Genomic DNA, 21,616 nt, shown 5'->3' with positions numbered 1-21,616 from the left:
GATAGGCCCCAGTCGGCTTGCTGTGGGCCGACTAGGACCAGTCTGCCTGCTGTGGGCCGACGGTGTATTATTTTTGAAAATCATTTTTTGGGCGTAATATTTGTGCAAATTAATAAAAAAAATGTATTATTTTAAAAAAAGTTTTTTTTGTCACGCCTTGAAGCATTTTTTTGTCACGCCTTCATTGAATGTGATCTCATGATGAAAATTTGCAAGCACTTAGAACATTTGTCAGAGTTCATCACAAAAGAAATTCAGATTTCTTTTTTTTTGATTTTAGTGTTCATGGGGCTCATTTGAGATCGAGCTCAAGTACTCCACGTCCATGTGAAATGTGTTCCATGAACCAATCTGAAAAAACCGTAATCCCTCCGCACATCCTCCCGGTCCCAGCAGCCCGCGCCTCCCGGCGGCGCTTGCTCCCCGTCGGCGCACTCGCTTCTCCCCGATTCCTCGGCGCTGCTCGCTCCACCCCGTCGTCTCTCGCGCGCAGCCTCGCTTGCCTCCCCCCTCATCGCCCTAGCCGGCCGCGGGTGCGCCCGCGCCCCCACCGTTGCTGTGGCCTGCTGGCCGCATGCGCACGCGCCCGCGTCCTGGTCCCCGCCTCGCCGTCACCGGAGTCGCGCTGCGCCGTTCGCCTCCTTGCCTGAGCCCTCGTGCCGCCCTCGGCCCTCCTCTCTCCTGCCTTAAATCGGTTCTGCGGGTTGCGGTCTTGCGGATTACGCATGTCGTCCACCTCCTGCCTAGCCCCTCTCGCTCCGCGGCTCCCCTGCGGTAGGGTTAGGCTCCCACCTCCCTCCGCCGCCGCCGAGAGGCCATCACTCAGATTTAAGCCTCGCGGGGCTGCCCCCACCAAGGTAAGGCCAAAACGACCCCCTGCTCTCGGGTTCAACCGTTTGACTTTGTTTCTGCGTAGCCGGTCGTGCTTGTCTGCGGCAATTTCAGCAGCCAAGCCTTGTGTGGGTATCACAGTGCATGGTTTTGTCGCTGCAACATTGCTGGCCACATGGCCAATCTGAATGTCATGCCCATCAGTTTGCTCTGTTAGTGTCAAAATGGCATGCTGTTTGCGGTAATTTGATTTTTATTTTGTTTTTTGTTTCTTGTGCTCGTGTGCATTTAGGGATGGAGGCCGGTTCACATCTCGTGCTTCAGGCAGGATCAGGACGTGTCAACAACATCTGATGATGGCACCGGCTTCAAGTGCAATGAGCAGGCAGAGATCTCAGGGGACCCTGATCTGAAGGAGGAAGACGGTGGAAGCCCCAACACGGATGATCAGAATTATGTAAATGGAGGCTGGTTTGTTAGAGCGCAGAAGGTTTGTCTGGTTTGTTTTTCGCTTTCCAACTTCATTGTGTTTTGACAAATAGGAATTTCAGATGTAAATTATATTAGGTTGATACTGCAAAATGAAGCACAGTATGCACGAAGCAATAGAAGTAAAAACTACCAATTTCTATGTTCAGTTGCTCACTTGAAATACTATTTGAGAGCTTAAGAGATAAGATGGCAAAACATTTTTCATAATCAATAAAGGAGACTTCATGAATTACTCCCATCAAATTGAGTTAACGAATCACATTGCTTCTAGTAGCATTAACTGGAGGTGTCCTGATAACAAAATTAGCTGTTGCACTTGAATTGATTTTCTTACCGATATAGACATTTGCTTTTCTCTGTTTGTGTGGTGCCAGTCAATGTGTGGACTGAAGGAAAATAGCTATCGTTGTGCATATTTTTTTCCCCTGTGCTACTGTATTGGGTTGCATGTCTATCTGAGTTTATAAGGAATCTTTTGGATGACCAATTGATCATATCGATGTTTAATAATGTTGAAGTTTATATGTGGATTGCCTAGCCCTTTCCATCAGTTCGGACTTTTGATTGCGTTGGCAAGTGCATGAAGCTTAACATGGTATCAGGGCCTAAGGTCTTGAGTTCAAGTCCTGGCTTTCACAATTTATTCAAAAATTGCTGCTGCCCCCCTCTGTCCACGTATAGGCCTCTTGAGCCATACCTCGGAGGCTCGGAGTCTATTCACGTGTTAACTTCCCGCGTCACATGTGAGAGGGGGTATTGATGTGTATATGTGGATTGCCTAGCCCTTTCCATCAGTTTGGACTTTTCGTTACGTTGGCCAGTGCATGAAGCTTAACAAATAATTTATAGGAAAAAGTGCTTGTCGTTTATAAGTTTATGAATACCTGCCATTTTTGGGCCTTGCACTACACTTTCTCACAAGCCCAGTTATTGTATGATATGATATCTTGCACGGTCTCTCGCAAGTATAACTAAATCCTAATATTCTCACTGCTCAAAAACTAAATAAATCATAATGTTCTCCTTTTGTGTTACTCTCGTTGCAAACATTGTGGGATATGTACTTATTTGGCAGAATATTCTCATCTTAGTTAATATACTTTGAAATTAATTGCCAACTATCATTAGATATTTGATTGATTCAGGCGCTCATATTTGTTCAGTGCTAGTGTCTAATTTGCTATCACCTCTGTTCCGTATTATAAGACGTTTAGGATATTTCAATATGGACTACATACGGACTGAAATGAGTGAACAAACACACTAAAACACGTCTATATACATCCTATTCAGAACAAAAGTTAGAACATCTTATAATTCGGAACGGAGGGAGCAGATATTAACTGTTAGTCCTTTTCATTGTTAAGACTTCGACTTTGTCCTATGAATCAATGAGAATTCTGAATTTATGTCGCAGATAAAGGAAAATCTACAGGAAACAATATTCAGATTTTGGAATGGGCGCTGGGCGGTACCTTGGACTGGACAAACAATTGCCCAGGTTAGTTCTCTACTTATTCTATTAGGTTTGTTGTTATCAGACATCCATTTTGCTAATTAGCAGATATCTTCTGGATATCCTACGGGATGTAGGGCTAGCTGTTGTTTTTATCGTAACGTAATTTGTCCCTGTTCCTTTAGATTTTCTGTATATGGACACAGACATATTAAATGTGAATCTGGTCTATAAGATGCTGAACCCACGTGGATACTTTATTTTGGATATGATATGAGACACCAAACAGATATTAATATTGCCCTTACGTGTCCACCTATGATTTTCTTACTGTGGAGGAGATCTTATAAGTTATAACAAGGTACTCTGCATTACCATTATGTTCTGTTCAATATTTTTTGTCGTCCCCAACTCAGCTCCTGCGTGGGACATGCTATTTATGCACCCCGCTTAGAGTTTTGCCGCTTCCTCTTATTAAAGGGCTAACAGGGATGGGGGACGACACAACAAGGATTACATAATCGTGTCACTCACCTTTAGGCCTCTAATTCTAATGTGGGACTAAAGTCACAACCACAACACAGGGGCCACTCCAAACAGGCTGGGTATAAAATTATGTTCCGCTCTAAAGAAAAATAAGTTATGATGCATGTGCTAGCGTATTATGTACATATATAATAGAAAGGAATGGCTGAATGTTCCTGGTGGTTATTGGTTGTCTTTCTAAAGACATCAGTTAAACAGGAAATGTTTGATTGAATATAATGATCTCTTAGCAGTTTAGATGAATTTGGTATTAAGCCAGTTATACTTTTTGAATGCAGGTCATGTTTTTGTGGATTGCGACATTTTGGCTTGTGGGTTCCTGGATAGTGCCATTCTTGGCTCATGCTGCTGGCTTTAGCAAGGAAACATTGACGCACAGAGGACAAGCATTATATAGCCTTGTGACGGACATAACTGAAGGCCTTGCTGGGATTGCTATCCTTCACCAGTGCCTTGGTAGATTCCGTCCCCTTCCCCCAGGCTGGTTTGAGTTCAAATTGAAGGGCAGATGGCATTGGGATGTAGCGTTGGGGTGCCTGTTATTCCCACTGGTGAATTTGCTTTCTCACATCAACATCAGCCTAGTTCATATGTCATCAGGGCCAGTCGCCGGGGTATCCAGTGTAGAGCAATCCATTGTGGCCCGTGACCCGGTGGCAATGGCCTTGTATGCAGTGGTAGTCACTGTATGTGCACCCATATGGGAAGAGATTGTATTCCGTGGTTTCCTTCTCCCATCTCTAACGCGATACATGCCTCTCCCATGGTCGATCCTGCTAAGTGCCGCAGCGTTTGCGCTAGCGCACTTCAACGTGCAAAGGGTGTTGCCGTTGATATTTCTCGGGGTTGTGATGGGAGGCGTCTTTGCCAGATCACGCAACCTATTGGCATCGATGGTGCTTCATAGCCTTTGGAACGGTTTTGTATTCCTGGATTTGATGAATTGAGCTATGAAGCTATTGTTGTCCAGCTTCCGATGTCTCCTGTGGAGTTTCCTCCTTCCTTTGTGTTTTCATTTTGCATGGAGAGTATATAAAAAGGCTAACGAAGGGTGGCGTCAGGTTGTTTTATGTGGAGAATAGATAAACAGAAGACAGCATTTTGAAGATTTTTGTGTAGGGGTCAGATAGCCATAGGAATTGTGCCCAGAAGCATGTTTCTTACTCATCTAAATTGTATACGCGTGGGAATAATTGCCTCGTGTACATAATTCCCCATTCATATGTAATTGTGCATTTTATTCTTGATTATGTGCCCAGAAATACAAATTCCTTGGTATATCTTGTCCAGTGACTTGCCTAGCTCTCATGATGTCTCTTTGTCGTGAAAATTGTACCACGTTTTGAGCTAAACAACCGTGACAAATTCTAAATTCCAGATAAACTATACTGTATTTGGTCTATCACAATACCGGGAGAAATGCCATACTCCCTCTAGTTTAAGTAAGCTATACATACGCGATAATTCAAAATGGTGTCCAGGCTCATCTGCTCCCGGTGAACAATAAATTTGAAAAAAAATAGCAAACAAAATTTAAAAATCTGAAATTTTTACACATAAAAAATGAGAGAATTTTCTAGGTGCGTGCAAAATTTCAAGGTGTTTGGACATTTGACGATCTCGTGGTGAAAGAAAATAAAATTCAGTAAATTCGGTGTACATGGTGCACTTTTTAAAAGTTTCTTTGACAAGCCAAATTTGTTATTTTTGCCACAAGTTTCTCAAATGTCCAAGCACCTTGAAATTTGGCGCACAGCTAGAAGATTCTCTAAACTTTCATGTGTAAAAAATTTAGATTTTTCAAACATTCTTGCTATTTTTTTACTGTTCATCAGCAGGTGCAGCTGACCCTGGGTGCAGAATTGTTGCATTCATACACACGATTTTAAAATTTCCAATCAAATTATCTAGAACGATATCGACATTCAAGTTTCTACTCCAGAGTAAATGCTTTGACTGAACCCCCCAAAATAAAGTTTTCACTGAAAATAAGCTGTGCCCCCTCCCCAGCTTATATTCTATACAAGTCCAACCTAAAATTTGGGGGCAGCTTATTTCCACAGCCAGCCATAACCTCCTAAAGAACTTGCCCTTAGCACTAAAGCATACAGACATCCTGGAATCAATTGCCAGAAACTATAGGATCTTATTTCAAATTCTGCAGATGCATATAGTTAAAATATGTCAGTTTTTTGGCGACATTGTGTGTCTTTTAATTTTTGCTTCTGCCGATGAAAGCACTGAGTGGGGACATATAATTGACTAACCATCCATCTGTCATCAACAAAACGACATGGAACTTAACATGCCATGCATATTCACATTACAAACGGAACATCACAGACACTATCAGCCATACAGAGCCGCCTAGTTCTGAAAAGAAAACATACAAAACCTACATACAAGATACAACAATGCTTGGACTGTGTAATCCACGACCAACATGATCTCAGCTGCTTTGGCTCTCCACTCCTTGACCTCCTCCAACTGATGACAGTACGTCTTCTGAATCGACGACAACCTAATAAATGCCATGCAAACAAAATAAAGTCAGCACCGAATATGGCTAGAACTGGAGGCACCTTACTCTAGATGCACTAACTTGCTGCAGGTGGTTCATCAGGGCTCCATGCAGCAACTTCTTGAGCCTATCACACTGATCAGCACTGTGGCCAGCACTTTGCATCTCTTCAAGCTGACACCAAAACCTCTCGACAGTGGTGTACGGGAACCAGGCGGCCGACATCTTTTTGCGGTGCAGCACGTCCATCGGTCTCTGGAAAAAGAGAGATTCCAAAGGGCTTAAATTTCTACATGTACTCATTAAGGTCTTGTATTTAGATATTTCGGGCCATCAATCCATTACCGATGAAGCAAAAGAATCGAGGTACTCCACCAACAAGTTGGCTGCTTCTGTGTGCCGGCCATAACTTGTATATAGTCGAAATAATGCAGCTGGATCTGCCTCTTTGCCAGACATTCCCCATGAAATCATCCTATTTCCACCCTTGGTGGTCTAAAGACACAATGAGCAAAACAAACCGAAGGTCAGCAGTGTCAAACAATAAAGTCAACCAAACTAATGGGCTGTACAACAGGAAGTCACCTTGAACATCTGAACCAGCCAAAGAGGTAGTTCAATCTCAGGATCAGTGTAAAGAAGTGTTTCAGCAACAATGACAGGCAGCCTTGGATGCAAATCTTTATATTTATCCTGCACAATGAGGCCGCATGTAAAATACTGTAATATGTGCAGTTCATGGACAAGCTGCATTCATACATTTTTTTTTACTAGCACGAAAGGCTTGGCGTAGTTTCAGGGAGAACATATAGGCAAGTTTCAGCAGTACAGCGATAGGTTAAGCAGGTGTCAGTTTATTTTCTCCAAAATCAAAGTTAAATTTCAGTATGTCACTTTTTCCAGTTATGATTGCTGACAGAACAATTACCAACCAACAATGGTGGTTACTAGGTGGAAACAAGGTCAGGTGGTGGTCTGCTGTGTCAATGCAGCAGCACAGAAGTAGGTGGTACTTTTCATTTTGCTGTTGTGATCATTGTTACCAGGATACCAGGTTAACCTGGCCAATGAACGGGGTCACAGAAAGCAGCAATCTCTGAGACACTAATTTTAAATGAGGAATTTGACGCCAATGAATCCAAGTGGATGACCCAGTTACTCAACTATAGGGGTACCAAGTGTATCTAAAAAATAAAGGATAAACGAAACGGAAGGAGAATGTTCTCGCCTTCTCGGAAAAGTAATGGAAGTAAAATTAAATAAGATTAAGAAAAGGAGAATAATCTTGCAGCTGGGCTTGCTTGGCCCAATTTCTCTTCCCTCCACAACACAACAGACCCTGCCTGCTCCCTGCTCCCCAACAAAACCGCTGCACGGCACTGGGCAGCAACCACCCAAGTCTGACGTTGCTGTTGTGCCAGTTGAGGCCTGGACGGTCGAGGCCGTGTGACCATTCCAGATATGCAGCTACAGAAACGACTTGAGCAACGGTGACAACTAACAGACTTATATCTCTTACTGTCCACTCTGACAGGGATACATCACGGCAGAAATCTAGAGTGCCATTGACCCATGCCATGACATTTTATTTTCCTTGCCTTGTAAGTGGAACAAGAAAGACTATATAGTTATTTTGATTCTATAAACAATCACAGGAAGCACGGATCAGGGTCGTGGGTCGCAGCATCGAATAAAGATGCCGGTGACTTTGGTTATGACTGCTCTCAGTGGTCAACAACAAAATAAACTTCCATGTAATACTTAGGAGGTTTACTTAACCTAGTATGGGATGAAGCTCGTTTCTTTTGAAAAGATCACTTTAGTTGTACAAAATAAAACACAGGCAGAACAAAAATACACATACCAAATATAGTTCAAGAGTTTCCCACTGGCAACTTCCCTGCACTTGATGGGCCACAGCAATAGTCTTGCTATTGCCATCCCATCCATCATCCTCGGAAGAAGGCAGAAGTAGCAGCTGTTGAGTGTCAGTCAAATTTCTCCTGTAATAAGGTGAAAAGTATTTTTTTCCTTAGTATACAGCAGTTACTATAATCTATAGTCATACATTGCCGATTAGATGAAAAGTTGAAAACCAGAAGAAAAAAATACAGTTAAACGCACCCTGAGCTGCCTACTCTGTTTGGGCAGCATTGCTGTGCAATAGCTGCAAAGACACGCTCCAATTCTCTATCATAGAAAAGTACAAACAACATCAACAGTCAGATTAGTTCATAGACGTAAAAGTGATGAACAAGAATTTATACAAGTAAAAGGCCAAGGGAAAAGAAGGTTATGTATCAGAATACCAATCCACCTTTTCATTCCTGACTCCTTCCAAAATTTCAGTACGATGGTGAATGCCAGGTCATGCAAATTCTCATTTACAAGAATGTCAGTCAAGGCTTCGATAGAATAGCTTTCTGCAGTACCACAAAAATGAATTGGCCACAGCTTGTTTAAATATTGATCTTCAAAATTGATAAATGTGTGTGTGATTAGTTGGGCACGTACCAGAAATTTTGGATTTAGAATTTACAGTACTAAGCATATAAAGTGCTTCTGTTAGTGTGTATTCCTTTTCAAGAATTTCAATGTCAACACAAAACTGCAATGTAGAGAGTTCTGAATCTGTGCCAAAAGCAGCTGTATACAGGAAACAAAGTTTAATCAAGCACATTGTTGTTGACAGGTATAAACTAAACAGGAATTGAGAGCTTAAGTCAACATACAGTTCTCCATCAAAAGATTACGAGGCTTTTTGCTTGGCGAAATTTGATCATCAGCTTCACAAACCGAATCGAGCCAGGCACATGAGGGTTCAACAAGCTGCAACGAGTTGATAGCAGTAGACAAAGCATGCAACTTCTCTTGTAATACATGAGTGAGTTGGCGGCCTCCACCTGCTTCCCCCTCTCTACTCAATCTAACAAAATACCTGTACATGCATCCAGCTGCCTTCCTCCAATTGTTCCTATAAGCTTCAAATGAATAAAGGACTTTGTATAGATTTGGTTTAGAAGATAGATCTGAGCGCTCAGCCTGGCAAACAAAAAAACAAACAAATGACCGTCTGTGCTAGACAAACATATGTTGTGGTTAAAATGGTAATTATGTGCACCAACCTTCCAGAAGAGCTCTTGCTCCACCTTTTCCACCAAACCAGTGAATGGTATCTCACCATTGCAAATGACCTTGATTAGACAAATCCAAAATAAGATATGATTGCACCAAATGTCAGAACAGGACGTGGCACAGTTCGGTGTACTCAAATGTGCAATAATCAATCTACAAGTCTTATAGCACATATACATGGATGGCTGGTTAACAGCTGTAATGCACATTAATGGGTGTATATGGACATCAGGCAGAAAAGTGGTTAATTTTAGTCACCAGGTGCAAGGAAGAATAAAGGTAAACAAACAATGAAACAATGTCAAACCTTAGTCTCGCCAAGCTCACAAAGAACTATGATGAAACGCCTCAAGCAGACATACTTGCTATCATCATCTGGATTTGAGATTATAGCACAATACGCATCTCGAAAGTTTTTCAAATCCAAGCTGTACTTGAATACATTGGCCCATAGTCGTCCTTTAATCATCGCTGTAGTCTCTGGGAGATCCTCGGCTTCACTTCCATTGTCCAAATCAATGCTATCAACTTGTTCAAGAGCAGCGAGAGCAAACTGGCATGCTCCCTCCCTCATTGAGTTTTGCTCAAAAATTTGCATTGCCCACTCGTAGTAATGAAGCCTCCATAAAGAAATAGATCTACACTCCCCTGGAAAATCCGATAAAAAGTTAGGATATGGTTGAAATGGATTTACACTGCACGCAAGGTCAAGAAAATGAAGTCACCAGAAATTTGAAACCCTGTTTCAGAAGAGAACTTCTTCAGCGCCTTCTGAGCTTCTTGCCCAGATGCAGCTCTGTTATTCTCCCCAGGCACCACATTAACACCATAGAATTAATTAGTCAACGGCCCAATACTATTAGAAATCTGAAAGAGATAAAACCAGATACGTATATTATATTTAAGCATTTTGCACATGATGATTTTTTGCCTTTTCTCCACGGACCACGGTTTCCTTCTTGAATTTTGGATTCCCATCCCTCCCCTCAAAAGCCCCCAAAAAAATTGCTGCAATTTTTATCACAAGGTGATCCTAGCCATGATATTTGATCTGATGGGAGAAACTAACAGTTGGTGCTGCCTCAGTTCTACATTCATTTACCAGCTCCGTAAGATATTGCATAGTACTCCCTCTGTAAACTAATACCTAAAGTAGTGATCTAAAAGGTCTTATAGAAGTTTACAGAGGGAGTAACTCACAACCAAGAACATCACAACTTCACAAGTAATAAAGATTTCCTCATAGTATTGAAGATATATCATCATGAAACATGTGCCCTTCAGAAATCTATTCACGGGTCCACAGAGTAAATGCCCTAAGAAGTAGCATAGCAGAAGGTAGTACCTAAAGAAGCATCTGATAGCTTCCTGAACCTTGGATTCTCTCAAAACAATGTTTGCTTCATCATGTGCGAGCATCAAAAGGCAAAATCCACTGAGATGTAGGCGAGCCAAACATGCAATATCAGTATCCTGATCAGTTTGGGATGCTCTCGCATAGCCCAAGTATGTTTCAAGAATGCCCAGCAGATTCTTTTGGAGAGAGAAAATGGTAGAAAGATAAATTAGCATTAACATCACGACAGATGAAATATATCTATGACTTTCAGGACCACAAGCAGAAAAAATAATACCTGAGCAGCTTCATATTGACCATGTCGGATGAAAACTGCTGCCAGATTTATTGTGGAACCCAAGAAGCTGTCTACACAGTCAACACTATTTCTGCACATAATCGAACTGCTAAACCTCCTGACCAAGTTGATTACCTCGGTTGGACTAGGAAAACAAGGTGACAGATCATCCCCTTCCGCAGATTTAGGAAAATCAAGCAAACAAGCCAATGTAAAATCAGAGGATCCAAGCTTTCTGTGCAAAGACCGCTCATCGGCTATACCTGTCAAGATAAGCAAAAACAATAGTTTCTTAACTCGAAGTTACATAAAAAATGTGCCCAACTACACATATTTACAACACATGTATAGACTGCAATACAAATTGAACAAGAAAACTGCAAACCTATTTGCAGAATGTACAGTGCCTCTACTGGCAGAAAATAATCAAGAGCTAGCCCCTTTGCAAGCAAAAAGATAGAACAAAATATCTACTTAAATGATTAGACAAAATCACCTAATACATACTCCCTCTGTTCCTAAACATAAGTCTTTTTAGTGATTCCAATACTGACTACATACAAGGCAAAATGAGTGAATCTAAACTCTAAAATACGTCTATATACATCCATATGTAGTCCTTATATTTAGAAACGGAGGAAGTAGTTTCTTAGCCATCTATCTGCAAGGTTTATGTGCCAAGTCATCTCATCATATTCCAGTTATTAATATGGAATTATAAATGTTAGGTTGAACCGTTGAAGGCGTATTACAACACAGTAAGGCTCTGATCGTTAGTTTAGGATTTGCAGGGAGTTACATGCTTAATAGTGTAGTACTGGCATTAAAAAGGTAGAATGTGTTAGCAGTAACTATGTCTTTTCTACATATATAAATTTGTACCAAAAGCAGAACATTGCTCTCCATCCGAATTAAAACATGGCACCCTCGTCCTCAATTTCGATCTACAGTCACACAAACATGGATAATAATTCAATCTTTCGATGAATAAAAGAAACAATTTTCTGATCACTTGCAAAGGCAAGACATAGTAGGCTAATTGGCTTCGCACTCTTCTAATGCAGAGTCCTCAATAGCAATAAAGGCTAGGGTGTGCATTGTCCCATAAAACACAGCCACTATACCCTGAACCTTACACATATGCCATTTTTTACTTTGGAATATAAAATCCAAATGGCATACCCATAGTCCTTTTACATGTACTTCTTATGAAATTATTGTCATAAAAGAGCAAAATGGAATACTCATGATTGTGGAAAGGCCACTGATAAAAAAAATCAACACGTTAAACATTAAGTGTAAGAACACAACTGTTTCTTTTAGGCAACTCTTACCTAGCTGGAGGGAAGAAAGTTGATAGCTGAAATCCTCGATGGTTGGTGGTGTGGTTGGTGAAATTCCCACAAAATGGAGAACGATCCACTGTCCCAGTATGTCTTGAATCATTGGAAACAACTGCAGTTTGATTCTAGCAACATCGCTTTGCAGCAAGGAGACCTGATTTAAAATTTACCTTATCAAAGGTTGCTCACATTCTTAATAGCTTGTACTCTGCTTGATTTGTACTTCAACAACACAGAGACCAACAGATCCAAGAAAATAAGTGCTCATAGTCTCAGTAACAAAATCTATTCAAGAACAGATGACTTTTGGGATATGGCAAGAGTGTCCAAGAAGCCATTTTAACCGGTACTCTTTTTGTATGAACATGTAAGCAAAACAATTTAAATTATTGTGAAAATGTGTTTAATGACAATCAAAGTAACTTTTTTTCTATATTGCTAGTCAAAGTTGGACAAGTTTGATTGCATGCTTTGTAAGACATCGTCTATTCCTGAATTGAAGTAGTATATATATCTCCATACTATATGGCAGTAAATTGTGAGTACTTAGCTGAGGTTGTTTTTTTGTGATAGGAAGACTAGTTAGCAGAGGTGGCAGAGTTGAAAGCCGCATATGTACATCAAACAGAAATGTTGAGACCCTAAAAAGATAGCATACCTGCCCACCGACACCAACCAAATAACTGAGGAACAGAAATAGATCAAAAGCAGCCTCAAACATGGTTCTTGCAACCTGTGAAGTAGCCTGAACCACTAAGGCAGAATTTACATTATAAAGTCTTCTCAATTCAAACTCTTGTATAGTGACCTTTGTATCCAAACACTTCATGAACTTATCAATCACATCAAATACTGCCGACCAGGATGTGGATCTTGATTGCAACTTATGGAAAGATAGTAGCATCTCAACAGAAAACTTCCTTTGGCTTTTGTGAGCCATCTGCCTTCTTTCTACATAAGCATCTGTTCCAAGCAATGTAATGAGGGGCGACGAAGATTGAGGACTGAACCCACTCTCTAGAATCTTTAATATCTGAGAAGTAACTTCATCTGGTGATGTAACAGAACTGATGAGGGACTCGTAATATATTGCAGCAGAAGATCTCCCAAGCAAATGGTTTATATGGCCCATGCACCTGAGAACTTCAATAAGGGTTTCACCGTCAGTATCATTCGATAAGTTCATCCCGAGGCCAATGAGATTTCCCAAGTCATCAGAGGAACCTGATATGTTAAGCTAGTTAGTATCCCCTCATAAATGACGAGTTAAAATTTCAGTAAGAGATGTCAAATGCTAGAGCAGAAACATACCATAAATAAGTTGCTCCACACCCTCCAAACAACGGAAGAGAGAAAATGAACCCTTTCTAATTAAACCAAACACTTCACTGTTCGTATCAAGAAGCAACCCATATGGCCTATTATTCCAGCACCAGTTGTGGAGATACCGTGCAGAAAACTTTTTCCAGTGATAAACAGTAGAACTTGCGACCTGAGAACTTCCCTACATAAAAAAGGTGATTGTGGAAATTCAGCTATACACTACAATCAGAAATTAGGAGACCTAAATCACAAAGTAGCAAAATAGAGTACCTCTTGTTCTATAATGGATAATATTTCTTTCCGCAGCCCACTAGTTGTAAGCGACTGAAACTCAGAATCGGATAGAAACCTTTTGTACTCCAATAAGGTTTCACGGAGAGCAGAACAGTGGTTCACTCCTGGTTGCAGCAGCCTCCGCAGAAACATGGATGAGATAAAACTGAAACTATGCTCCTACAGGTACCAAAGAAAACTACATGGCTAAAGAACATTGGAGAGCTCCACATAGGCATATATCACAAAAGAGGGAAGGTAAATACAAGAAAGAACACTACATAGCCAAAGAATACTGAAGTCTTATGGTATAGATCAAAATACTCTAGCCATGCGAATATGCCATATCAACGTATGACATAATCCGAGAAGACAAATTCAAAACTAGCTAAAAAAATGACGAATTGCCACATGAGCTAAACTTGTCGTGATTGATAATGGATAGATTTTTTAGCCATTGTCAAAATACAGAAATTGTAACAGTTTGAGTGCATAACTAAAAGGTAAGGAAATACATAAATTTCCTGTAAATCTGTGACTCTAGAAAAAGGTTTAATAGTTGAGACTATTTGTGATGTTTGGGAATCTCTAGTGTTGATATGACCTAAATAAAGCTTTTGTACTTGGGAGCAACTAGAACTCTCAGGAATCTCTGGAGTTGCTACAAATTAACATGCACTGGGAATTAAAGCGATTTAATAGAGTACAGCACAAGAAAACCTAACAAAATAATGCTAAAGAAGGCTCAGAGTTGAAACTGAATAAGCCATTACCATAATTGCTAAGTTTAACAAAGAACTGTATCAGCACATGCCAGATTATATAAGAACTATGAATAAACTTAAGGGAATTACATTTACCTTCATAGATGAGAATACTGAATCAGCAGTCCAAACCAAATCGTCCAATGCACTCTCAGAACTTTGGAACATTTGCTCACTGATAGCGTCTTCTTGTAGCACATATGAACATATTTCCTCGCTGATCAATGTCATTTGAAGAAGCAATTCTTTAGTTCATGAGGCGATAATGCAGAATAACCACCAGTTGAAGGATTAAAAGGGGTTAGTGTGACAGCAGATTTACCTATCAGAGTTATACTGCACTATTTCATAGAGCATTGGTCCAACTTCTTTAAGTATCCAAAGCTTTTCCGTGCTTATTTTCAAATCAACGATCTTTCCCTGAGTAAAAGGCAGTATCCATCAACAGGTGAGAAATATTAGCTCCTCCGAGCTTCTAACATAATCGCTGAACTACGATAAGTTGCTACAAGCCATTCTACACTAGTTGGTTGCTAAACTCGGGAAGCATATTTCAATAATATAAGGAACCATAATGCAATAAAATTGTCTTTCAGGAAACATATACATTTTAAACTCCACAGTACCAGGATTGACAAGTCCTGAGCTGAATCTCCTGCTGATTTTAAATAGAACTCAAATTTACTGATGCCAATGCCAATAATAAACATAAAACAGGAACTATGGACGCACGAAGGTGATTCCTCGAGACAGGTACAAGCTACTAAATGCTGGTTTATCCCCTACTTCTCTTTTATTTTTCTGTTGGAGGGTGTATCTGTGTGCATATTAAGCAGATTTGATTGAGTGTAGAGGCTATTCAATAGTGAGCGAAGAAATTCCTCCGTAGACCATATGGGTGGTAAACAACCACACATGGTTAGTGCACACTGCACAGAATGAAATAGAAGTTTCCATTTTTAGTGCTGTCAAAGTCCTAATGCAATTTCCTCGTATATTTTAGAAGGCGGGAACCGAGAAGACCAAATAATCTTAAGGAATATCACGATGAGTGATGCTTTTGAGTACCTCTATCAAAGGTACAGCAGAAACCGAAGGTTCAGGAGACAACAAGAATCTTTCGCCAGCACCAAAACTGAAGGCATATATAGCAATATGATCACAAGCTGGAACCTTTACAATTTCAAAATGCAAACAGTCAGCTACTTCCAGCAACACTGATGAGAGAAATCAATAGTTTCCATCGCATTATGTCATGTGGTCACAACCCACAATCGGCAAAAAGAGAATCATAGTGACTAACATAAGCATGCAAAAATAGCAAAAAATAGACGTTCAAACTGAAGGCCATGGCCCCAGATTCCTTTAAGGTGTCGCATCTAGCCATAGAATGCTGGCATACGAGGTGTATCTACTATCAGATATCTACTGCCAGAAGTGCGACAGTTTACCAAACGGAAAAAAACAATTTCATGGAAACAAAGAAAAATGTTAGCATGCTACTATGCTGGACATCCAGGTGTAATAATCCATAACCAGTAAACTGCGAGCAAACCATGTTTAACTACAGAAATCGTATTCTCCCACCACTTACTGCCTTTCGGCATTTAAAACTCCACCTCACGCAGCAAAACTTAAGCAAAAATCACCATCATCATATCCTTCTGATTCCTCCATGACCTCGATAAATCTTAAACCCCTATTTGCTGATTTACTCCAACTACAAGTATCAGTGAGCGACTCATGAAGCAGGATGCCTTAGTTCGGAGGTATATGGGCGCACAGTGAGCATACCAGATAGACCAACTTCAACTCACATTGTGCCTAGAACACTGCATTGCCATTTTAAAAAGCTTTGGTTCTATAACCTAGTGTTTTGTTTTGCTTTCATTTTTATATATCAAATGGGAAGTACAGCAATAGAACTTGTGCATTGTACACAAGCAAGTAAATGCAGCCCAGACATCAATATGTGTGCATACCACAGTCCCTTGGTGCAGAACAGCCAAGGATATCAGTTCTTGATCATCATCAGCCTCACCAACCCATAGCCTAGAGGGTTGCCCTGAAGATAAAGAAAAATGATTCAATTAAAAGGCACTACTCAACAACAAAAGATTCAGATATCCATGCAAGCAGAGTTTAAAACATGTCCTGTTTGTTTGAACGCAATTATGCCAAAATAATAAAACAGACTATGTTTTTAAGGCGACGCTTCGCTTTAAGGCGCTGGGGGGGCGCCTAAAGCGGGCATATTTGCAAAGCGCTGGGGGGGCGCCTCGACGCCTAGGCGTCGCCTTATGGACGCCTTAAAAGCATAGAAAACAGATAATTGCAGAAGCAGCTGTTATAATGTGAGGCAGTAAGAAAGCACACCGACATTGATTCAGAGGACTATTGGAGACAAACAAGCTCCACGTGATAGCTACTGTCTTCCCCCTTTTTCCCTCATGGTACTTTTTTTCCTCCGTCATGTAGATATGGCATGCAGTTCACTAAAATAAAAATGAAGACTATGCTAGGATCAACAGTAATTACCACACTTGGCCAACTACTAGGATATACTTTAGTACAAAAACTGGAAATAACCAACCATTTGTTCCCAAATCCCAAGGAATAGACATGTGCATGCCATAGCAGCAGCTTGTGGATCAGATGCAACTTAAGAAGAGTGACTTCAATACTATAGCATCAACTGACTTCAGAGTCTAGGTTATGGCTTACATATGCATTACGGTAGCATTACATGAAACGTATATAATGTAAATGAACACTAAGAACGAAATCTTTCAAGAAACATAATACCATAAATGACACCTCAGCAGAAGAAATTTGATCTTTCATGCAATAAATAAAGTGGGCACAGATATTACCTTCAAAATCATCCAAGTGAACATTATAATTAACAAGTTTCGTCTGACTAGAAATATCCCAGACACGCAAACTTCCATCCAGATGAAGAACAAATAACAGCTCCCTTTCATTTACAGTAGCTGTGTCAATATCTTGTACAGGCCCCAGAGCCTTTGTTCTGTTGAAGAAAATAGGCATATATTACACAAATTGATAAGCAAAAAAAGAAAGTGTGACATGATCTGTTGATCTACTAGACAAGTTCTGACAGTGCACAGCGTGAAGTATCAAGACTCAAGAGTACACCAATCTTCTGCTAGGGCTACTACGGTATGATAGCTTCTAAAAAACTATTTAGCACTGGGTGAAGCCGATGGAACAACAAATGAAGATGACACATTTTAGAGCCGCAATTTGGGTGGAGCTCGGTTGCAGACTTTTTGTTCTCGCTGTTTGGTGAACAAATAAGCAAGTACCTCGACATGAGAGTCCACAAACGCCCGATTCCAGCATCATCACGGAGCTCATTAGAGAAACCTGGAGCAAAAGACAACATACCAGTTAGAAAACCTTGGTGAGAGCAATATAAGGTATAATTTTCATATATATCTCATTAAATATGAATAAGCATACATCTTTTTCTGAATTAAAATCAGAAAACTTGCCTGGTGAACTAGGAGCTAATTTGCCAAGACTGTAACAGCAGATTGACCCATCTTGCCGCCCAATTACTAGACATCCTGGCTTCGCTTTAACAGCTGTAACCTTAGCACTCTGTGTGTGGGTTTGAAGATTAAATCCAACTACGTCATTTTGAGACAGTATTGAACCAGATACATAGGAAAATGGGCTGCGCAAGTTGCACAGAATGGCAACTCCAGAAATAGTGAGCACATATAGCAGATATACAGACTCGCCTCGCCTGGCACCCTGCATTACCATGGAAGAGATTGAGTCTATTGTGTATTAGTGTTCTAGATTGATATAAGATATCATAAAACTAACCTCACTTTCACACATAAAAGCAAATGGACATAGCGCCTCCTGGAATACCAAACGCAGTCCAGAGCTTGGGAACTCCTTCAAAGCACAGAGTTCAATGACCTCTAGCACATTTTGGTGTTCTTCGTGAATCCTCCTGTAAATACAGAAACCATCTTCTTCCTTTAGAAAAATGAAATCCACCAGTGAAGCTTTCATATTAGCATAGCATTTTTCTGGTCTTTTTAGCCAGTTTATCTATATTAAAAAACACTTCACCAGGAAGCCAAAATAACATCATTGCTGGTGGCTCTAAAAAATTCTTCAAGGGGTACAGTCCAACACAATCTATCAGTAGCAAGATTTATCTTCGATTGGTTTGTCAGATGGTACATATAAATCACTTTGGTTATGGTATCAAACTATCAGGACATGACCATTTCTTAGATTAAACATTTCTGCACTAATTTTTTATTGTTATGGTCTACCAGAGCGACAGTGTCACCATGTCATCGCCATGCTGATTTGATATACATTACCAATACAGTGTGTCAGGCTAGGCCTCCACTAGACCACTACGATATTGATGGTACAAAGCTCTATAAGTAAATTGACACAAACAAATGCAATGGCAATTTCATAAACAAGGCTGCCTCTTCGGTGGAGCTACCACAAACCTAGGGTTTCTCTACGCTTGGCAACAACCACACAAACATGGACGTGCAATGCAGTTCTCAGTCCTAACAAAATCTACGAACTGAGCACAATCCCTCTTAGCTAAAAGCTTCACGACGCCCAGGTAGCACAACCGAACCACCCAGTCAAACAGAACAAAACAAAAAATGGGGGAGAAAAGCCCGATACAGCACGAGGCGGCGGGGCGAAAGTGGTAGCACGCACCAGGCGAGGTAACGTTGGGAGTCGCGGCCGGAGAACACGACGTGGCACCCCGAGGCGGCGCGCGGGGGCACGGAGACGAATGGGTCGGCGGGGCTCGCCGGCGCTGGGGAGGGGGGTGAGGGGACGGTGAGGTCGATCCACCGCAGCTTGTCCGAGCCCGTGATGGGGACCTCGGTGCCCGCTATCCTGCAGGAGGTAGAGGTCGCGGTGGCCATGGCGACCTCGCCGTCGGCGTCGGCGGCGGCCAGAAGGAGGCCGGGAGGGTTTTGGTCGGGGAGTGTGGGTTTTGGGCGGCGACGATGTGGGGAAAAGCTCGGAGAAATTTGAGAGCCTGGGAGTTGGGGGCCTTAAGGTGGGTGGTGACGGCAAGTTGGGCTTTCGGCTTTAGAGTCCCTTTAGTCTTTCAGCGATTCTGGCCCGTTTGTGTATATTTATTTGGTTATATCATTTTCAACCTCTAAAAAAAAGTTACATCATTTAGGAGCAACTAGTTAATGAGCGCTCTTTCGGGAGCCTCGCAATGATCAGCGCCACTTTGGCGCGCTCTCAGCCATTCGCCACGTGTCGCGCTCTGGACGCTCCCTTCGGATTTTTTTTTGCACGCGTTTTCGGCTTTTTAAACGGTTTTTTTCGGGGGTTTTCGACGTTTTGGTTTTTCCCCGGTCTTCCCTAGCTTTTCGATCGGAAAAAATTTGAAAAAAAAATTGCACGAAAAAACGCGTTTTCTTTTTTTTCGCGAAAGTCACGCTTTTTTTCGCGAGAGGTACGATTGTGCTTTAGCGAGAGTCATGGTCGTGCCTTTTGAAAACGGAAAAAAAAACACGTTTTCTGTTTTTTTCCTTTCGCGAGAGTCACGGTTTTGCTTCCGCGAGAGGCACGGTTGTGCTTTCCCGAGAGTCACGGTCGTGCCTCTCGAAAAGGGAAAAACAAAACATGTTTTCTATTTTTTTTTCTTTCGCGAGAGTCACGGTTTTGCTTCCGCGGGAGGTACGGTTGTGCTTTCGCGAGAGTCAGGGCCGTACCTTTCAGAAAGGGAAAAAATACACGTTTTTTCTTTTTTTTCTTTCACAAGTCACGGTTTTGCTTTCGCAAGAGGCACTGTTGTGCTTTCGCGAGAGTTATGGTCGTGCCTCTCGGAAACGGAAAAAAACGCGTTTTCTATTTTTTTTCCTTCCACGAGAGTCACGGTTTTGCTTCCACGAGAAGCACGGATGTGATTTCGCGAGAGGCACGGGCGTGCCTCTTTCAGAAAGGGAAAAAATCGTGCTCCCGGTTCGGTTTTTCACCCGGTTTTTTTCGTCCGATTGTTTCCATGAAAAAAAAGTTCGTCAAAACCTATCAACATGGGACCTAGTTTTGAAGATCTCGACGCGAGGAATCTAATGGCGAAAACGGTTCGAGATTTGGACGCACGGTTTAAAAGATAAAACATTTTGAATAAACGAATCTACGAAAAAGGGAAAACTCCCAGGTTGAGACAAATGGCGCGCTGCATGTGCGCCACTTGTCGCGACCTGAAAAGTGGAGTGTTCTTTGCAAGGAGTACTCCTTAATTAATGATTTTGACATCATTTTCAAAGGGAATTTGTAGGATTTAATTTATTTATTTATAGAGTCTACTAGCAAAAAGCCCATGTGTTGGAACCGAAAAAAACACCACACTCCCTAACTCAATAACCATGACTGCAGACCCAATAGGTCAACATCATTTATTACAACACATGGTGTCCCATCCTCCATACCCTCGCCAACGGTGGGCTCGGTACTCACAAAATCACAACGCATTTGAATCTTCTCAATCGTAAAACGTCTCTCTCTTGACATAAGATGAGAAATCTGATTTCTTTTTTCTTGTGAGGTTTTGTTGAGACGTGCATGTGTGGTTGTAGATGGGGTTTTTTCATCTTCAATCATGTTTTTGCTTAGGTGTTCAATTCCAATCCGAGTTAGAACATGTACTAAGGAAAGAAGGATCATATGTGTTGTTGGTTAAGTTTGTACCCTAAATAGCATTTTTGAAATAATTAGCAGGTAAAATAACATTGTATTAAGATTCTACACATCTTTCTAATCAAATTTCATATATAACATGTTAAATTTGAAGTTAGGGTCTAAAAGTTATGGATATATTTTTAAAAGCATTTGATATGTAGTGTGGGTTGATTAACCCCAAATATCAGGAGGGGTCTGCGAAAGCAAAAAAAATAACTTAAAATTGGGTGCGGGTTTATTATCAAAACCATTAGGGGGGTTTCTGCAAAGCAAAAATCTGACTTAAAAACTGAATACGGATTGATTACCAAAAATATCAAGGGGATTTCTACAGATAGCATGATGGACTAAGAATATCAACTCCATTTATTAATAACAGGTATAAACTTGGTTCAAATGAATGGACCCTCCAAGTCGTGGAGTGTGCATCGAGATCATTTGAGAGGGTTTGAGCTCACCCAATAGTTGTCCCTAGTGAAGGGTGCTCCTACAATCATTGTCCAAGGCATTTGAAAATTCAGGTGAGAAATTCGTTGTCGTGTGAGCATTGCTTGAACTCCACCTCTCCAATT

At 41.1% G+C, this 21,616-nt stretch overlaps 2 protein-coding genes across 2 annotated transcripts; one reads left to right on the top strand and one right to left on the bottom strand.

Annotated features, from left to right (window-relative positions):
* Nucleotides 1-335: 335 nt before the first annotated feature.
* On the top strand, nt 336-4,605 carry LOC125514369 (uncharacterized). The gene is made up of 4 exons (XM_048679678.2): nt 336-857; nt 1,124-1,321; nt 2,741-2,824; nt 3,604-4,605. Exons 1-4 carry the CDS (start codon nt 726-728, stop codon nt 4,270-4,272), a joined length of 1,083 nt encoding a protein of 360 aa, XP_048535635.1. The 5' UTR covers nt 336-725; the 3' UTR covers nt 4,273-4,605.
* A 961-nt stretch (nt 4,606-5,566) lies between these two features.
* SAR1 (SUPPRESSOR OF AUXIN RESISTANCE1) lies at nt 5,567-19,387 on the bottom strand. Its single transcript, XM_048678823.2, has 27 exons — nt 19,053-19,387; nt 18,177-18,309; nt 17,837-18,101; nt 17,648-17,708; nt 17,192-17,349; nt 16,301-16,383; nt 15,387-15,491; nt 14,641-14,738; nt 14,415-14,535; nt 13,552-13,734; nt 13,270-13,462; nt 12,617-13,182; nt 11,950-12,112; nt 10,616-10,878; nt 10,327-10,514; nt 9,707-9,777; nt 9,289-9,629; nt 8,972-9,040; nt 8,579-8,888; nt 8,361-8,492; nt 8,164-8,269; nt 7,971-8,036; nt 7,711-7,849; nt 6,432-6,539; nt 6,192-6,341; nt 5,928-6,101; nt 5,567-5,846 (listed from the first exon to the last, which is right to left on the bottom strand). The coding sequence occupies exons 1-27, from the start codon at nt 19,265-19,267 to the stop codon at nt 5,775-5,777; spliced, it is 4,533 nt and encodes a 1,510-aa protein (XP_048534780.1). The 5' UTR covers nt 19,268-19,387; the 3' UTR covers nt 5,567-5,774.
* Nucleotides 19,388-21,616: the final 2,229 nt, after the last annotated feature.

Source organism: Triticum urartu, chromosome 6A (genome assembly GCF_056163025.1).
Source record: "Triticum urartu cultivar PI428250 chromosome 6A, HENAU_Tu73, whole genome shotgun sequence".
Taxonomy (NCBI): Eukaryota; Viridiplantae; Streptophyta; class Magnoliopsida; order Poales; family Poaceae; genus Triticum; species Triticum urartu.
Note: the sequence above shows the minus strand (reverse complement) of the source record. Positions and strands in the feature narration are given on the sequence as shown.